Genomic DNA, 19,909 nt, shown 5'->3' on the forward strand with positions numbered 1-19,909 from the left:
TTTAAATAAATTTTATAGTAATTTCACACCCAAATATGTAACTGATACAAATAGGTTAATAAAAAATAAGGTCTATAGTATTTACAAAATTACTTACCACCCATCTCTGAGTCACAGAAGTTTCTCCAATTAAATTACTCAGCAAATTTGCACTGGAAAAAAAAAAAAAAAAAAAAAGTCAGAGATATATCTTTTTTGGCAGATTGGTGAAAAAAACTTAAAGATGTAAATTCATTAAATAGATTCTTCACATTTATTTAGAGCAAGAATTCTTGACCTATTTGTGGTGTTTTTAAATTTTACAATTAGCTGTAGGGCATTTCTAGTGTGTTACTCAAAAATAAAATCAATCTGATTACTCTGCGACATGCACATTAATAGTATGTGTGTGTGTGTGTGTGTGTGTTTTAGGGATTTAATGGCGAATAAGCTGCTGGGGCTATAGTGTGGCTCACATTACTATTATAAACAAAGGTGGCATCAGTCCATTAAATTTAAAAACCACCAAGAACCAGAAACATTTGCAAGAGTAAAGACAACAGGAGTACTGAAGAGCTTTCAAAATTCTACTGGAACATGCAACAGTCTGGAAAAAAGAACTGGCAAAACAAAAATTGACAGTAAAAGTGTGATTTAGGCCTAATGATTGTGATTAGTATAACAAACAATTACAGAGAAATACACCATGCCAGTAAATCAGAATGTCTTATAATGGGGATTTTAACTTTTCAGATATTGACTGGAACTGAGTTGCCCAGTCAGAAGACTGAAGACTTTTAGGGATTTATTGGATGACTGTTTTTCTACAGCAGCATGTTAGAGAAGCAACAACAGGAGGCAATACTCTTGATCTTATCAGCAGCAATTCTTCTTGCATTAAGAACCTCCAAGTAACAGAACTTCTGGGTGGCAGTGATCACAGTGTGCTTATGTGTGATTTACTTAAAAGGCATAACTGCTGTAAAGAAAAGAGCTTTTGCTTTCATGGATGAAAACAGTGTTCAAAGACAGGTTTTAAATTCTATACAGGGTGTCTCAAAAATACACGGCATAACTTCAGGAATGGGTTCCTCATATGCAGACAATAAAAATATTTTATATCAACACAGTTCTGGAAATGCTTGGTTTCCGGGTTATTAACTGGAATGTCTTATCTCCCACAGGTGATTTCCTTCATCACAAGGTACTGACAGAATCTGGTGGTTTTTCATTCCGCCCTTTTACTCAAATCAGGAGCAAGCGGATGTGCACTTTATGTACGGTTTGGTGGACGGCAATGCTCTGGAGGTTCGTCGTTTGTACCACGAAAGGTTCCCAGAATGAAGATGTCCAGACAGGAAAACGTTTGAGGGTATCCATCGCCGCCTTTGTGAACATGGGACCTTTACACCTCGTGCTGCCGACAGAGGATGACCAAGATCTACGACTCCTGAAGTAGAGTGGTGGACCAACTGCCAGGCCTCCACGCTCACTGATTTAAACCCACTAGATTTCTTCTTGTGGGGCCATTTAAAGTCATTGGTGTATTCGACTCTGGTAGCTGAGTTTCCACAATCAAATTATGGCAGGTTGTGAGACAATAAGAAACATGCCAGGAATTTGGCATCGTCTTCGTGAGTCCATGAGACATCGATGTGAGGCCTGTATTCAGGCAGAAGGTGGACATTTTGAACAATTACTATAAGGTGATGTGAACAGTTAAGTGTCATAGATAGACCTTCAAAACTCGGAAACCAAGCATTTCCGGAACTATGTTGATATAAAATATTTTTATTGTCTACATATGAGGAATTCATTCCTGAAGTTATACCATGTATTTTTGAGACACCCTGTATAGTGGGGACATCTGATGATGTTAAAAACACTAAATCCTCAATGAGGAAGCATTCAGGGAAGTAATCGCATAAGCCAATAGGCTTTTCATACAAATTAAGAAATATTGTTCTAGGTTTAGCCCTAAATAGATGTCAGATGAACTGAGAGACTTGTAGCAGAGAATAAAAATGCATGGGATGCATATAAATTATCAGATGACAAAGAAGCCTATGGTAGATATAAACTAGTCAGTAATCAAGTCACAAATGAGGTTAGGCCAAGAAAGGTACATTACAAAAAGTAACAGCATATTAGCAGGCATACCTTGCTAATATGCTGGGGTAGGTTTCAGACCACTGTTGTAAAGTGAATATCGCTTTTAAGCGAATCACAGGCTCTTTTTCACTTGCCAGTGCATATAAAAGACTTAAAACATATTTACGCTATCATTTATTAAGTTCATAATAGCACTAGGCCAAAAAAACAATGCAAAAGTAAAATAATAAAAAAAATGCTACAATACTGTATTACTAAACTTAAAACATTTTTGTCCTTTGCTTATGGTGACTGATGAATGAACATTGTAGAAGTAATTATGGAAGGAAGGCTGAGGGAGATAGTGGAGCTTCATTATCTTAGCCTTCAATGAATCTTATTTTCTTTGCTGGTGGAGAGTCTTGCCTTGATGGTGATGGCTGTTGAATGGTAGGGATACTTGCTGTTGAATGATAGAGCTAATTGCCATTGAAGGTTGGTGTGGCTATGGCACTTTCTTAAAATAAGACAACAAATAAGTTTGCCTCATTGACGTTTCCTTTCACGAAGGATTTCTCTGTAGCATGCTATAATGTTTGATAGTATTTTATCCACTAGTAGAACTTCTTTCAAAATTGGCATAAATCCTCTCAAAGCATGCCACTACCACTATCAAGTAAGCCAACGTGTGTTCTAAATCTTTCATTGTCATTTCAGCAATGCTCATTGGATCTTCGCCAGGAGTAGATTCCATCTCAAGAAGTAACCTTCCACTGACCGGGCTAGCCAGGTGGGTAAAGTGCCTGCCTGGCAACCCAAAGGTCGTGGGTTCGAATCCCACCTCGGGCTTGGATCAAAGTAAAATGCAAAAACTTTGGGAGGTGCATTATGGCCACAGAAGCCGATGCACCAACAAAAAAAAAAAAAAAAGTAACCTTTGCTCATCTACCAAAAGCAAGCCCTCATCTGTTAATGGCTGATCATGAAATGCCAGCAATTCAGCCATATCTTCAGGCTCCAATTCCAGTTCCCTTGCCATTTCCACCACATCTGCAGTCACTTCCTTCAACGAAGTCTCGAACCCTTCAAAGTCATTCATGTGGGAATCAATTTCTTCCAAATTCCTTTTAATGTTGATATTTTGATCTTTTCCTATGAATCAAGAATGTTTTTAATGGAATCTAGAATGGTAGGACCTTTCCAGAAGGCTTTTAATTTATTTTGTCTAGGCCCATCAGAGGTGTCACTATCTAAGGCAGCTATAGCTTTAACAAATGTCCATCTTAAATAATAGAACTTGAAAGCAACAATTACTTCTTGATCCATGGGCTGCAGAATAGATGTTGTGTTAGCAGGCAGGAAAACATCTATTCTGCAGCCCATGGATCAAGAAGTAATTGTTGCTTTCAAGTTCTATTATTTAAGATGGACATTTGTTAAAGCTATAGCTGCCTTAGATAGTGACACCTCTGATGGGCCTAGGCAAAATAAATTAAAAGCCTTCTAGAAAGGTCCTACCATTCTAGATTCCATTAAAAACATTCTTGATTCATAGGAAAAGATCAAAATATCAACATTAAAAGGAATTTGGAAGAAATTGATTCCCACATGAATGACTTTGAAGGGTTCGAGACTTCGTTGAAGGAAGTGACTGCAGATGTGGTGGAAATGGCAACATTAATCTCCTTGTACATCTCTGTCAGAGCTCTTGGGTGACCAGATGCATTGTCACTAATCAGTAATATTTTGAAAGGAATTTTTTTTACTAAGCAGTAGGCCTCAACAGTGGGCCTACTTGAGGATCCTAGGATTTTCAGAATGGTAGACGAGCACTGGCATCAACTTGCAATTACCAGCTGAATTAGCCCCCTAACAAGAGAGTCAGCCTATCCTTTGCAGCTTTGAAGCCAGGCATCGACTTAGCCTCTCCCTCTATGAAAGTCCTAGACAGCATCTTCTTCCAATATAGGGCCGTTTTGCCGATGTTGAAAATCTGCTGCTTAGTTTATCCAACTTAATCAATTACCTTAGCTAGTTCATTTGGATAATTTCTGCAGCTTCTACATCAGCACTAGCTGCTTCACCTTGCACTTTTATGTTGTGGAGATAGCTTCTTTCCTTAAACCTCGTCAACCAACCTCTGCTAGCTTCAAACTTCTCTTCTGCAGCTGCCTCGCCTCTCTCAGCTTTCATAGAATTGAAAAGAGTTATGGCCTTGCTCTAGATTAGGTCCTGGCTTAAAGAAACATTGTGGCTGGTTTGATCTTCTATCCAGACCACTGAAACTTTCTCCATATTCACAATAAGGCTGTCTTGCTTTCTTATTGCTTTTGTGTTCACTGGAGTATCATTTTTAATTTCTTTCAAGGACTTCTCCTTTCAGTTCACTACTGTGCTAACTGTATGGCACGCCAAACTTAGCTTACGACCTATCTCAGTGTTCAACATGCCTTGCTCACTAAGCTTAATCATTTCGAGCTTTTGATTTAAAGTAAGAGGCTTGCGACACTTCTTTTCACTAGCACTACACTTAGAGGCCATTTTACTGTAATTAATAATTACAGTAATAACAATAACACAAGTAAAAAGTTTGAAAAATTTTGAAAATTGCCAGAATACAATAGTGACGCAAAGTGCACAAATGCTGTAAACAGACTGAGCATGGGTAACAAAATGGTGCCGGTCAAATTGCTCGATTTAGCTCAGAGTCAGCTGATGTGTGCATCACTGCTAAAAAAACCCCTTAAGAGCAAGGCAAGTGCCAAAAATAATAAACATGAATATAATTGAAAAGGGCCGTATTAGTGAAGTGCTCTAAAGCGAGGTATGCCTGTATTAACAGCAGAAGGAAGGGGTCGAAACACATTGGCTCACTTGATAACAATGGTTTAATTGTTCATGATCCTACTGAGGTTGCTGAAAAAATGAATGGCTATTTTACATCTACATTCACACATGAAGAGTTCTTTAGGGAGGGGAATACCAGAAGTCCATCAAAATCTAACAGGAAGATAAATGATTTTTGTGATAACTGAGAGGAAGGCAGAAAAGAAATTGTTCAAGCTTATCCTAAAAAAGGCACCTCGGGTGGATAGGGGTCTATCCAATTACATTAATGGAGGTAAGCTATCCAATTATATTAAGCAAAGGAGGTAACAAACCATTAGCTATAATTATGACGGCATCTTTGGATTCAGAGGAAGTTCCTATTGACTGGAGATGTACAAATATATTGCCAATTCATAACAGGGAATCAAAAGGTGACATGAGTAATTACAGACCTGTTCGCTTAACCTGTTCACTTAACTTTCCAGGCAATATAACAGAGTCTCTGGTTAGAGAGTTCACACAACACCATCTAGACAGGAATGCAATTATACTGCAGTCACAGCATGGATTTGTTAGGGGATGATTTTGTCTGATTGGATACTATGATGCAGTAACCAAGGAACTGGAATGTAAAAAATAATTTTGATATCATATACTTGGATTTCAGGAAGGCTTTTTCATACTATAACAGATAGAATATTGATTTGCAAACTGGAGCAATGATGCATTAAGGGCAAGTCACTGTTATGGATAAATGCTTGGCTGAGTTGGAGAAGAAACAGTGGTTATCAATGGGCACTGCTTTTCATGGACTAATGTTATTAGTGGAGTTTTCCAGAGTTCAGTGTTTGTTTTCTATACTTATTAATTATATTGATGAAGGTATAATCAACTTTACTGTCTAAGTTTACAGGTGATACAAAGGTTGGTAGGCGTGGTTATTGATCATAATCAGGGTAAGCTACTGTGGCAAGACCAAAAAAATTAGACACATTGACTTAGAAATGAGAGTTGCAGTTAAGCATTAACAAATGCAAGAAATTGCATATGGGTAGCAGTAATCCTAGATTAACATACCAACTGTGCGGTACAACACAAAGGGTAGCAGAAAATGAAAAATACACGGGAGGTAATTGTGCAGTCATATAGTATTAGCATTAGCTTTAGAAGAGGTATACAATAAAGAAAGCAAGCTTGTGCAGCATCAGCCAAAAAAAAAAAAAAAAAAAAAAACACTCATTTCACCCCTCCGTTCAGGCTTCCTTGCACAATATGGCTAATTATAATAATAATAATAATACCTGTCGAGCTCAGCCTTAAATTTATTTAGGCTTCCACAACAAAAGATGGAAGTCTGTTCCACCGATCAACTACCCGATGGCTAAGGGCAAACTTCCGCACATCTATCCTACAACTGTCTTTTCTCAATTTGAATTTATGCCATCAGGCAATTATTCTGAGCAAGAGGAAGAATCCCATCAGCATTGAGCATGCTCAAACCATTCAGTGCCTTATACACCTCAATCAGAGCAGCTCGCAGTTGTCTAGTCTCCAAACACTGTAATCTGCAAAACCTTTCTTTGTAAGAGAAACCCTTCGTTCCATTCACTAATCTTGTTGCCCTTCTCTGAACTTGTTACAATAGCTCTACATCCTTTTTAAAATGAGGCCTCCAGACCTGTATACATTACTCAAGGTGTAGCCTGACTATTGCCTTATACAAGGAGATAACCTCCTTATTCCTGCTAGAAAAATTCCTGTATATCAATGACATGACACCATGATCTACTCTTGCAGACAGTCTGCACTGCTCAGAAAACTTCATATCTGCCTGCACAATTACCCCCAGGTCCTTTTCATTCTCTACCACTGTCAGTGTAGTACCACAGAGTTGATACTTTAGTCTGGGGATACTGCTTCCCATATGTAGTACATTACATTTGTCAATGTCAAACTTCATTTGCCGCCTCTCAGCCCATCTGCTCAACTTTTCTAGATCCTGTTGCAGCAGCATACTGTCATTAGTGTCCTTAACAACCCTACCAACCTTTGTTGGTAGGGTTGTATCATCTGCAAACTTGGACATTAAGCCTGATATACCATCATCAATATCATTTATAAATACAGAAAACAACAATGGAACCAACATTGAACCCTGAGAGACTCCAATAATAACATTAGTCCACGAAGAGCAGTGTCCATTGATTACCACTCTCTGTCTTCTCCCATTCAACCATCCCTTTATCCATAGCAGCAATTTGCCTTCAATGCCACACTTCTGCAATTTGTGGAGCAGTCTTCTATATGCAATAGTATCAAAAGCTTTTCTAAGATCCAAATATATGATATCAAAGTTATTATTTGCATCCAGTTGCTTTGTGACCACATCATATTATCCAATCAAACTGGTCAGACAAGACCTCCCCTTAAGAAAACCATGCTGTGTCCAAGCTATAACTGAAGTCTTGTCTAGATGATCCTGCAGTGCATCTTTAACCAGTGCCTCCAATAATTCCACTGGAACAGAAGTTCAACTAATAGATCTATAATTACTTGTGTCGCCCTTTGATCCTCCTTGGTGAATTGAGGTCACATTTGCACATCTCCAGTCCATGGGTACCTCCCCTGAGTCTAAGGAAGCTTTCATAATTATTGCTAAGGGTTTGCTTACTTCCTTTGCTGCCTCCTTTAATATAACTAGATAGATCCCATCCAACCCGGGTGCCTTTTTTATGTTTATTTCAACAATTTCTCCTCCACTTTCCTCTCAGATATTACAAAATCATATAGCACACTGCAAGAGTTTAATTCACCTCTGGCATTCCCCTCCCTGAATAACTCCTCATTTGTGAATGTAGATGCAAAATACTCATTTAGTTTGTTAGTCCTCTGAGCAGGATCATCAACAGTTGAACCATCAATATCCAGTGGACAAATCTGATTCATCCCTTTCCTTTTAGAGTTTACATAGGTAAAGAACTCTTTGCTGTTTTTCTTTGCATCCTTTTCCAAAGATTTCTCATAATCTGCCTTTGCCTGCCTAATCTCCTTTGTGACTTGGTTACAGACCAGTTTATATCCTTCATAGGCTTCCATGTCACCCATTAATTTATATGTATCCCATGCATTTTTCTTCTCTGCCACATGTCTCAAGTTCATCTGACATCAATTTAGGCCTAAACCTTGAACAATATTTCTTAGTTGGTATGTAAAGCCTAATAGCTTCCAAGATTAATTCTTTGAATGCTTCCCATTTTGAATTTGCTGTTGGTAACATCATCAGTCTGTCCCACCATATAAAATTTAAATACTGTCTCAGACCTCCGTAGTCACCTTTATAAAAGCAAAAACCCTTCCCTTTACCCCTGATGGTAGTTACCTCTTTGAGTAAATCCAACTTGAGCACACTGTGATCACTGCCACCTAGTGGTTCCCTTATCTGCAGATTCTTAATGCATGAAGAATCACTACTGATAATCAGATCCAGAGTATTACTACTTGCCTCCGGAACATGCTGATTTAGAAAACAATCATTGAATAAATCCACAAAAGCCTTGCTAGTGTGTGAGTGACCAACCCACAATTTCCAGTCAATAACCGGGAAATTAAAATCCCCCATTATAGGACTCTCTGATTTACTGGCCCACTCTATTTCCCTGTACAGTCAGTCCTTGTATAACACATGTTTACATTACGCGAATTCGATCATACACGATTTATAAATAGGGGAACGATATCTTATATAACACGAACCGAATTCGCTTATGCATGATTCGCCTTTGTGTTTACAAGAAATGGCAGTCGAACGCGGAATCACCCCAACTGAACTCAACACGATAGGAATGAAGAGGAGATTCTGAAAATGTATTTATGTGTTTTTATATCAGTGAAGGGGAAACACATTTCACCATAATAACGTAAAATTCCAGCTATCGGTATTACAGCGAATGCAATTAGATCGAGTTTACTACCAGTTTATAACAGATTCCACTAGCAGAAACGTAACTGGAAATTGTTTTTATTTTTTTTATGGTAGTAACCCCTAGAAATGTGCTTTAGTAAAATGTGAGGTCGTAATAGTGTATCTCTGCCTTTACGGTGTTGTTTATTCAGTTGCTACACGCGCGCAGCTTTGTTTATGTGTATCAAGCGTGCCTCCTCGTTTTGTAATTGTGCTTTATTCCCTAAAAATGAGTAAAATACTTAAAAGGTGTGAAAAGGAAGCGTCCTGGTGAAGACGATACAGATTCAGAGAGAAAAAGAAAAGCAATATCGATAAAACATAGGCAGACTGGTCAAAAATTCTTAGCCGGGAAAATTTGTATTGTCCTCACACTAGCGTTTATGGCCAAAAATTACACTAGCCTAGGGCCCACCGGGGTTTTTCCCGGTAAGGCTTATGGCCAGTCCGCCACTGTCGATAGCGAAAAAATATGAAACTGTGAAACGCTTTGAGCAAAATGAAAGACCATGTGATATTGCACGTGCTACAGACCTAAATGAGGCAATGCCGAGAATTACAAAGAATGCAGAGAAAATAAAAACAACTTTCATAGCAGGAACAACACAAAGTGTAATTAAAATCCATTAGATCAAGACACAAAGAACTGGAAGAGATGGAACGGCTGTCATCTGTTTGGATAGAAAATCAAACAAAAAACAAGTTTGCTTACAGAAGCAAAAAAGCATTAGCAATATTTTATTATGTAATAGTCGTAATAAAATACATATTTTTTATTATTTATTACATTATAATAAAATATAATATAATAATAATAAAAATATTACAAAAAAATTATAATATTATTTTTTATTACGTATTTTAATTGTTATAAAATACGTAAGTATTTTATTACGATTATTTATTGTGTTTGGTAATGTTTTGGTTACCAGTGTGTGTTCAATCTTGGGTGGTCGGCACCTAATCCTATTTTTCCCATAGGGCGTTTATATTGCACGATTGTTTCTAGGAACACAACTATCGTGCTATACGAGGACTGACTGTATAGTTTTTTACTATACTCATCAGAGTCAATTAGGCCTATAACATGCTCCTACTCTCAATTTTGATCTCCCAGTGCTTATGTCACACCAAACTGACTCGACACTGCACTGTCCAGCGATGTCGACTGGCTTCACTTCCTTGGATTTTATGTGTTTCTTAACTAATAGCATTAAACCCTCATCCCATCCTATCCTATCTATCCTTCCTGTACACATTATACTCCTCAAATTGCAGTTCTGCGTTCCTTATATATCTGTGTGACACCACGTCTCTGATATCCCAACAATATCTGCCTTTGATGTTTTGAGCAATTCATCAAATTTATTTACTAAACTCCTAGCATTGGTGTATATGCAAGTATACATGCACCTGTTCCTATTCTTAGCTACACTAATACAACCCATGTGTTTACTTGTACCGCAATGACTCACAACAGTCTCTGAAATACCCTAAGCAGCAGTCTGTTTTCCAGGCTGCTGCTCATTCCAATAGAAGCAGTGCAAGAATCCCTTCACCTCTGCCAGTGGCTACTGTTAATCTATTAGTACGTGTATCCCCCCCCCCAAGCTAGCAGTTTTCCGACCCACTTAACACTGCCTCTATAGCATCAGCAAATATTCTCGCACCCTTTCTATTTAAGTGTATTCCATCCCTGTAGAAGCAGTCTCTCCTGTTAATAAGCATATATAAAGTTTTCTGAGTAATGCAGACAGGCTGCCAGGACAGCTCATGGGGTTTTGTCTAATATATATACATTAGACTCTCGATTTTCTGGGATAGATGGTAAAAAACAAATCCCGGATAATCGATTTCCCGGTTAATCCAAAAATACAGAAATCCCCGACATATGTAAGAGATACGACGTTCCAGGACTTCGTCGAGTTTTGTGTAACTCGGGAATGACTAGTAACATATTGCTACTATACAGTATTATTATTGACAAATCTGAATTCAGCGCACTACTTGTTAACGTTTGACCATTTTCATACATTCTCATTAGTTTAATTTTCTAATCCAAATCGATCATTTTCCTTTTGTTGGTAGATGAAGTAGTACCGCTCTCACTTATTCTCTTAGTTGGAACCACAATAATGGTCAAAATGAAATTTTCTGTAAAGAACTTCACAGGGTTAAGGCGAAAACACACTATTATCACCCCGCTCGAGCTCACTTTTACTAAAGCACATTTCTGGAGGTCAACAAAAATCAAAAAAAAAAAAAAAAAATTTGCACTTTCCATTTTATTGGCGTTTCTGTTAGCGCAATCTATTATAAACGGGTAGTAAACTCGATCTTATTGCATTTGCGATAATACCCACAGTTGGAATTCTGTTGGTTTTTACGTTATTATGGTTTATTTAAAAAAAAAAAAACCATAAATAATTGTAAGAATCTTTCTCTTTTTTTCTATTTTTTTGCTTGTTACTCCGATCTCACTTGAAATTTGTGCATGTTGTGATCGTCGTTATTGATTGCTAATTATTATTATTATTTTTTTTGTTTTAAATTTTACAATCCTAAAAATAAAAAAAAAATAAAATAAAAAAATAAATAAATAAAAAATTGAGTGAAAACAAATTTACGTAAATCCGTAGTTGCGTAAGTTGGGGACTTACTGTATAGAAAAATGTTCAGCAACCTACGTAAAAAATATGCCGATAGATAAAAAAACTTACCACGTGCTACTAGTGTGTTCAATATGATGCTTCTCTTTATTTTTTGCGATGTCGATTTTAGATCTAATAGCTTCCCTTTATTTTTTACAATGTCATGAACATATAATGGTTCATTAAAGATTTAACGGATGCACTGTTTTCAAACTTTTGAATAATTTCAAGGCTTAGTTTAACTGAAAGCGCAACTCTTTTGCCTTACTATAAAAAAAATTTCGACATACCTGACATAAATAATAAACAAAATTTGTCTTTTTCTGGTGCGACGTGACACAGCAATCAACATGATGCACTAGATCAAACTAAACATTGTCTTTTTTTTTTTTTTTGAGCAGCGGGTGTGAAGACAGCAGGGGATTGTAAAATAATAGGCACATTAATCTCCCAATGACGACCTATAACGGCACTTCTTGTCGCTTATTTATGACTTGCAAAATATCTGTTTATACCTATTCTAGTTATTACTTGAATTTTATGATTTTTGGTTGATTTTTATTTGGAGTCTTGAAGTGTCCCGGTTAATCCAATCCCGGTAAATCGAGAGTCTACTGTATGAATATAGTACCTCTGATACTATATAAGTGTATATATATATATATATATATATATATATAGTATCGTTGATACCATACTATAACAAGGATAAGTAGGTGATTATCTCACCTTTAAGGCAATGGTTAGACTGTATCTTGAGTATTGTATATCGGTCTGAAGACCTCATTTTAGGAAGGATGTAGTTCTGCAGAAATGTGTGCGCAGAAGGGCAGTGTGATTTTTGAAGGGAATGAAAGGGTAGTCTTACCAAGACAGCTCTTCAATCCTGAATATGAGTTCTTTCGGGAGGGGAATGCCAGAAGTCCATCAAAATGTAACAGGGAGAAAAATGATTTTGTGAAGCAGCTGGAGACTAAGCACTACACTGAACAACAAATTTTGGGTCATATCTTTTTATAGAATGAAAGTAAGTTTATAGATGTTGGGGTGCTAAACCCAGAAACAGTGCTTAAAATGGCTCTTGTTTTCGAAAAAAGTACTTTATATTCATACAAAGTATTTTTTGTTTATATGGCAGTAAGATGTAGCTAGAAACATACTGGTGGCAAACACAGAACCTTTTGGTCTGTCACTTGTATTCAAGCTTTGGGAGCATCCTTTTTCGCCATCCAACAGTAATCGGCTAACATGGCGGTAATTCCATTTGCTTTTGTATCTTTGTTCTACTGTTGCGATTCTTGATGGAAGCGACATCATGTTCGTCACTGATGGCACCACAATTTGGCAGAAAAAAATCCAGGTGTGAGTGAAAAATGCATCTTCAATGACATGTTGAACCCCAGTTTTTCATAAGTAATGAAATCTTCCACAAGCTGCTTACATGTTGCACCCCAGTTTTTCATACGCAACGAGATCTTCCACAAACGGCGTATACTTGCCATCTTTAAAATTAACTAGAAAACCAGTCGAAACATTTCGAAAGGCTTTCCACCCTGATTTCTCGCTATCACTAAGGACACATTTGAACTATTCATCTTTGAAAAGTTCCCTTATTTGTGGACAAATGAAAATGCCTGCCTTAATCTTCTCTGTACTAAGTCTTGGGAATTTCTCTAGAAAGCATGTGAATGCAGGACTGTTCACTTCCAAAGCCTTCGTGAAATTTTTCATGAGCTCCAGTTTAATGTGAAGTGGTGGAAGCAAATTTTATTGGGTCTACTAAAAGTTCAAATGCTACGTTCTTCATTCCAGGTGTTAATGATTTTTGTTGAGGATAACAACTCTTTTCGTAGTGCATATCCTTGGCATGACTATCCCATTTGTAGAGAAAGCAACAATTCTTACTGTAACCCTTTTGTAAACATAATAAAATGGCGATTACCTTTAAATCACTAAATATCTGGTACTCATACTTCATACCGTGTACACCTAAGACGATGTTCTCTATGTTTGCACATGTTTCTTTTTTTGTGGACGGCATAAGCAAGAGGTATTTAAGGCAGCATATTTCCACTGTGTAATAACACAGCCTTAGGCTAACTTTAGAAGAGTCTATAAATAGTCACCATTTTTCAGGAATGAGCCTCATATTCATTGCTGCCAACAGATCATCAACATCCTTTAAATAGCGAGTTAACCTTCTGTTTGATAGAATTTATCATAGACTTTATTTTGAGTATGAAGTGTCACTTTCTAGAATGATCTAGAAGATTCCATTGTTGTAGTCTCGAGGTAAAAGCTCTGTCTTATTCTTTGGCAGTTCGAAGTCTCCGATGAGGTCATTAAGCTCACTGTTTGTGATTTTCACACCATAAAGGTTTGGACAAAATGGTGGATCTCTTGACGTAGATGGCTGCTGTAGTTCTTCGTGTATATATCAAATTGATCTTCATCAGAGTGTACAGAAAACAGTCGGGGGGAATTCAGGAATAGGTAAACTTCACCATGAGGCACGGGATATATTGCAGATGGCATAATTGGGTACGTACTAGTAGTAGTAGTGGCATGTGATGCAAGAAAGCAAGTGTATGAGCTTATGCAGCATCAGCCAAAAAAAAAAAAAAAATCACACCATTCCCTCCAAATCCTATCCAGTTCCTCCTTAAATTTATTCAACCTATCAACTTCCACAACGACAGATGGAAGTTTGTTCCAGCAATTAACCACCCGCTGGCTAAAGGCAAATTTCTTGCACATCTATTCTACATCTGTCTTTTCTTTATTTTAATTTATAATGCCCCCTTAGGTTCGTAATCTGAACAAGTGGAAGGATCCCATCAGAATTCAGCGTGCTCAACCCATTCAAGGCCTTATATACCTCAATCAGATCACCGTGCAGGGGCCTAGTCTCCAGCCACCGCAATTTGCAGAATTTAAGCCTCTCTTGGTAAGAGGATCCCTTCATTCCCCTCACCAATCTTGTTGCTCTTCTCTGTACACGCTCAAGTAAATCTACATCCTTCCTAAAATGAGGCCTCCAGACCTGTACGCAGTACTCAAGGCGCGGCCTGACCATTGCCTTATACAGAAGGACAATCACCTCCTTCTCCCTGCTAGCAAAATTCCTATATATCATTGACAAAACCCCATGACCTGCCCTATTTCTCAGAAAACTTCATATCTGACTGCACAATTACTCCCAGGTCTTTTTCATTTTCTACCATCTTAAGTGTAGTACCACAAAGTTGGTACGTTTCTCTAGGGTTACTTCTACCCATATGCAGTACTTTGCATTTGTCAAGGTTAAACTTCAGTTGCCACTTCTTAGCCCATCTGCCCAAATTATCTAGATGCTGTTGCAGTAGCACACTGCCATTACTGTCATTAACAACCCTGCCAACCTTTGTATCATCTGCAAACTTCGACATTAAGCCTGATATACCTTCATCAATATCACTGATAAATAATCAAAACAACAGTGGGCCCAACGCCAAACCCTGGAGAACTCCACTAATAACATTAGTCCATGAAGAGCAGCACCCATTGATTACCACCCTCTGTCTTCTCCCACTTAACCATCCTTTTATCCATTGTAGCAACTTACCCTTAATACCATTCTGCTCCAATTTGTACAATAGTCTTCCATGCGCAACAGTGTCAAAAGCTTTCCTGAAATCCAAATATATGATATCAAAATTATTTTTTGCATCCAGTTCCTTTGTAACCACATCATAATATCCTATCAAATTTGTCAGACAAGACTTTCCCTTAACAAACCCATGCTGTGTCTAAATTATTGCTGCAGTCTTGTCTAGATGATCCTGCAATGCATCTTTAACCAGTGACTCCATTATTTTACCCAGAACAGAAGTTAAACTAACTGGTCTGTAATTACTCTTGTCACCCTTCGATCCCCCTTTGTGAATTGGGGATACATTTGCACATCTCCAATCCGTGGGAAACTCCCCCGAGTCCAAGGATGCTCTCATAATTATGGCTAAGGGTTTGCTTAGTTGCTTTGCCGCCTCCTTTAATATAACTGGATAGATCCCATCCACCCCAGGTGCTTTTCTTATGTTTAACTTCAACAATTTCTCCTCCACTTTGCTCTCAGTTATTACAAAATCATTAAGTATTGTGCTACAATTTGATAACCTTCTGCCATTTTGAAACCTTAATAATTTCTCATGTGTGAATGTAGATGTAAAATACTCATTCAGTTTGTTTGCTATCTGAGCAGGATCATCAACAGTCGAACCATCGATGTCAAGTGGACCAATCAGATTCATCCCCTTCCTTTTAGAGTTTATATAAGTAAAGAAATCCTTGCTGTTTTTCTTAGCATCTTTTGCCAAGGATTTCTCGTAATCTGCCTTCGCCTGCCTAACCTCCTTTGTGACCTGATTACAGACTAGCTTATATCTGCCATAGGCTTCTGAGTCGCTTGATAATTTATATGCATCCCATGCATTTTTATTCTCTATAACGAGTCTCATTAGTTCATTAGATAACCATTTAGGCCTAAACCTTGAACAATATTTCTTAATAGGTATGAAAGTAGCATCAACGATTAATTCCTTGAATGCTTCCCACTTAGAATTTACTGTTGGTAACATCGTCAGTTTATCCCACCGTACAGAATTTAAAAACTGTCGGAGACCACTGTACACTTTTCCTCCAATGTCATCCCTTTTCTAATAGGAGACAGCATACAGAAATAACAGTCTGTGACGTGATTTGTTGGCTCCCTCCGTATCATGGGCACTGTGAAAGGCATAAAACGTTCCTTTCGATTCACCAACATGTTGAGTTCTGATGAACAGGTGGTGCAGCATACGTGTGGAGTCCAGTTCTTGTCCTATTGCCTATTTTACATCTAAAGTACTTCTTATGCTTTCCATAACTCAAGCCTTTTTTATGGCTTGAGTTAAAGGATGCTTTTCTTGAAGCTAACATGACTTCTTCTCATACGTAACATAAGTCATCCAGACTATTCACACAATTACAGGGCATATTAATCTTACATGACAAAAATACTGTGCAAAAAGTAGGAATCGCGCAGAGAGCCATTAATCAAGAACAAATCACCCAGTACCTAACTGTATTCGAGGATTACTGCAACAGAGTTGAAGATGCATTTTAGGCAATAACTTATCATGTAATGCAGAGCGTGGTGGCACTGAAACTGCAGTGTTGCAAGAGCTGTAATTAATAATGCAGGTAGCTCGCTAATATGAGATCCCAACTGTAATTTAAAAACAAGTGCCAATCAACAAATTTTAATCTGATTTTCTTGTTTAGAAGCATAAAATTAGTCAAGATTGGATATTTTTGTTTTCGTGACATTTTACATGTTGACCAGTGTTATCTGACTGAGGAGTTTAAGGCTCTCTGAATGGATTGAGCAAGTTCAATGCTGATGGTATTCTTCCTGTTGCTCAGAGGAATATGTCCCCAACGATCCTTTCTGAGGAAGAAAGGATCGTTGTAGGGTAGATGAGTTGTGGTTTACCCTCAGGCAGTGGGTTTAATTGCTGGAACAAACATCCATCTGTTGTTGTGGAAGTGGGCAGTTTGAATAATTTCAAGGAAGAACTAGATAATGTTTTTTTTTGTTTTGTTGTTTGGTTTTTTTAAGGAGCATTAGCAACTAAGGCCACATTGCTCCGGGATATGCGGTGGTCATTCCCTGACCTTTCCGCATCCTCCGTATTTGGTGGTGACGGGCTCGAACCCCGGTTTAATCAAGAAGCGTGTGCTACGCACTGCTGCTCCTTCCCACCTGGCTACGGAGGCGCCGAAGAACTAGATAAATTGTTTGGGCACAAGGAGTGGACAGATAATGTGGGAGGGTTTTTTTTTTGGTTTATGCTTCATAATCTTGCTTTCTTGCATCATAATCCACCACTACTAATAATAATAATAAAAAGAAGTATTGTATTAAATACAGTACTTTTCTCTTCAATCACGAAACAATAATTATCACCCTTGAAACTATACACTATTCAATTCAAGTTATAGATAAGAATAACCACAAGGAACTCTGATCACTGGAACAACAGCTTCTCAATTTTAATTCTGGAAATATATTTTGTAATAAATGGATGAAGTTGTTTATTTGTGAAGAGAGCTTTATTTGAGTGAATTGTTTGAACACACCAACACTCATCATAATGCAAAATAGCAGACTTGTTTAAATATAAGATCGATATCATACCTTTATTGTAGAAAATCTCGACCCGAAGCTCACATCAAACTAATCCGATTAATGTAATATAAAATCTTTAAGCATTAAAATCTTTAAAACCATAAACATATCCCTATTTAAGGATTGTTGAATTATATGATATTATATAAAAAACTAAACTTGTCTTCAATTCACATAGTCTGCCAGCTGACACTAAGGAAGGAAGAGCCAAGTGCAGCCGATGCACATCAACTTACCCTAAACTAAACCCATTAGCATTGATACACCAGAAAGAGAAGACAATTGTCAAACTGTATTAAAACTATATTAAATTAAAACCGTATTAAAATATTCTAAGGTTGAACTTCTTAATACATGACCAGGTATTTCGGTTGTAAACCATGCTCACAATAAGTAACGAGTTAAAAACAATATCCACTCTCTTATATTTTAAAATAGGCGCATCGCTACAAGATTATTACTATTCACACATGTGCGTGAAGGTCCACAAGTCCGAAATAGTATATGGTCTCCGTACATTTATAGAACAACAGTTTAATTTTATTTCAAGTGTTTCAGCTATTAACAGTTTTATGCATTCTTTCTGTGAATTAATTACTTTAGCTTCGTTAAATAGAAAAACGTGATTCTCCTGAATGGCGTGAGGGAAAGTTCAGATGCATCTGTCCTTTTCGCCCTAACAGATTCCTTGTGTTGTTGTAAACACATTGAAAGTTAATTTTGGGTAGAACCAATGTAAAAGGAGTTTCACTGCCCACAAGCAATGTTATAGACAATATTGGTTAGCTCCATGTTAGAGACAGAGGTTGGTTTCCTTATCCCCAATATCGTCTGAAGTTTACTTATCAGTTGTGCAACTAATTTGAATTCCGTATTTTTAAAAATGTTAATAAACTGCTCATACTATTGTTGTACATAAGGAACTTTAATAAAATATTTGTGTGTGGTGTTTTTAATCACCGAAACCGATTCGGATTTTAGTTTTGCCTGTCGTTAAATGTTCCTAATTATACCCAGTGTATATTCCCTGTTTAAAGATCTTGTTATAAGTTCCCTGAGTTCATCAATAAGGGTTTCTTGTGTAGAACTATACCTATACGCATTGTGAAATTGGTTGAAAATGATACTCCTTTTATAAGTAAAAGGGTGGTAGCTTGAATAATGTAAAAATTTTCTTGTATTAGTAGGTTTGTGATATTTTTTAAAGTGTATATTATCATTAATACTTTTTAATGTAAAGTTAAGAAAGTTTATCGAGTTCTCACCTGATTTTTCTTGTTCCAAAGTGAATTTAAGTCTTGTGTGTATATTATTAAAAGAACTCATAAGATTATTTACATTGTTTTCATGTGAAATAACAAGGATATCTTTAAATACCTACCATAAAATGTTAACCTGGGAATATACAGATTTAAGTGTAATTGTTCAATAGTATTGAGATAAATTGCAGGTACTAAACAACTCAGACTAAGCCCCATGAGAAGGCAAAAAATTGTCTGTAAATATCCAATTGAAAGCCAATATAATTAGCCTCTATAAGAAATCAGATTAAATTAAATATTTCGGCTATAGGCAACTTGGTTTGATTTAAGATTATTGCATTACTATTGATCAAATCCCATAAACTGCATTTTGAAAAAAATACCAGACTGTATGATGAGGTGCATATGAACTCCTTTAATGTGTTTACTATTGAGGCTAAAAATAATATGCAAATATGCAGTTATCATTGTCATGTGTGTAAATGACTTATTGACCACTCTGTGAGTAGTCAATAATTTGAAGGTCATTTCAGGGGGGAAAGCTGAAATGCTCCTTACACAAGCAGTAGTAGTAGTGGCATGTGATGCAAGAAAGCAAGTGTATGAGCTTATGCAGCATCAGCCAAAAAAAAAAAATTACAAAACAATGCCCTCTAAATATTTGTCCAGTTCCTCCTTAAATTTATTTAACCTATCAACTTCCAGAACGACAGATGGAAGTTTGTTCGAGCAATTAACCACCCGCTGGCTAAAGGCAAACTTCCGCACATCTATTCTACATCTGTCCTTCCTCAATTTCAATTTATGCCCCCTTAGGTTCGTAATCTGAACAACTGGAAGAATCCCATCAGAATTCAGCTTGCTCAACCCAATCAAGGCCTTATACACCTCAATTAGATTATCTCGCAGGTTCCTAGTCTCCAGTTGT

General features: G+C 37.2%; 1 protein-coding gene across 3 annotated transcripts in view; it reads right to left on the bottom strand.

Annotated features, from left to right (window-relative positions):
• bchs (WD repeat and FYVE domain containing 3 bchs) overlaps positions 1-19,909 on the bottom strand; it is a 1,877,108-nt gene that overhangs the window by 463,583 nt on the left and 1,393,616 nt on the right. For all 3 annotated transcript variants that reach the window (XM_090389621.1, XM_090389619.1, XM_090389620.1), the window contains exon 55: positions 98-152. In XM_090389621.1, coding sequence (XP_090245747.1) covers positions 98-152 — 55 coding nt within the window. The remainder of the gene's footprint in view (positions 1-97; positions 153-19,909) is intronic.

The sequence above is a fragment of the Mastigoproctus giganteus genome, chromosome 2 (genome assembly GCF_048544385.1).
Source record: "Mastigoproctus giganteus isolate SK-2022 chromosome 2, ASM4854438v1, whole genome shotgun sequence".
NCBI classification, from domain to species: Eukaryota; Metazoa; Arthropoda; class Arachnida; order Uropygi; family Thelyphonidae; genus Mastigoproctus; species Mastigoproctus giganteus.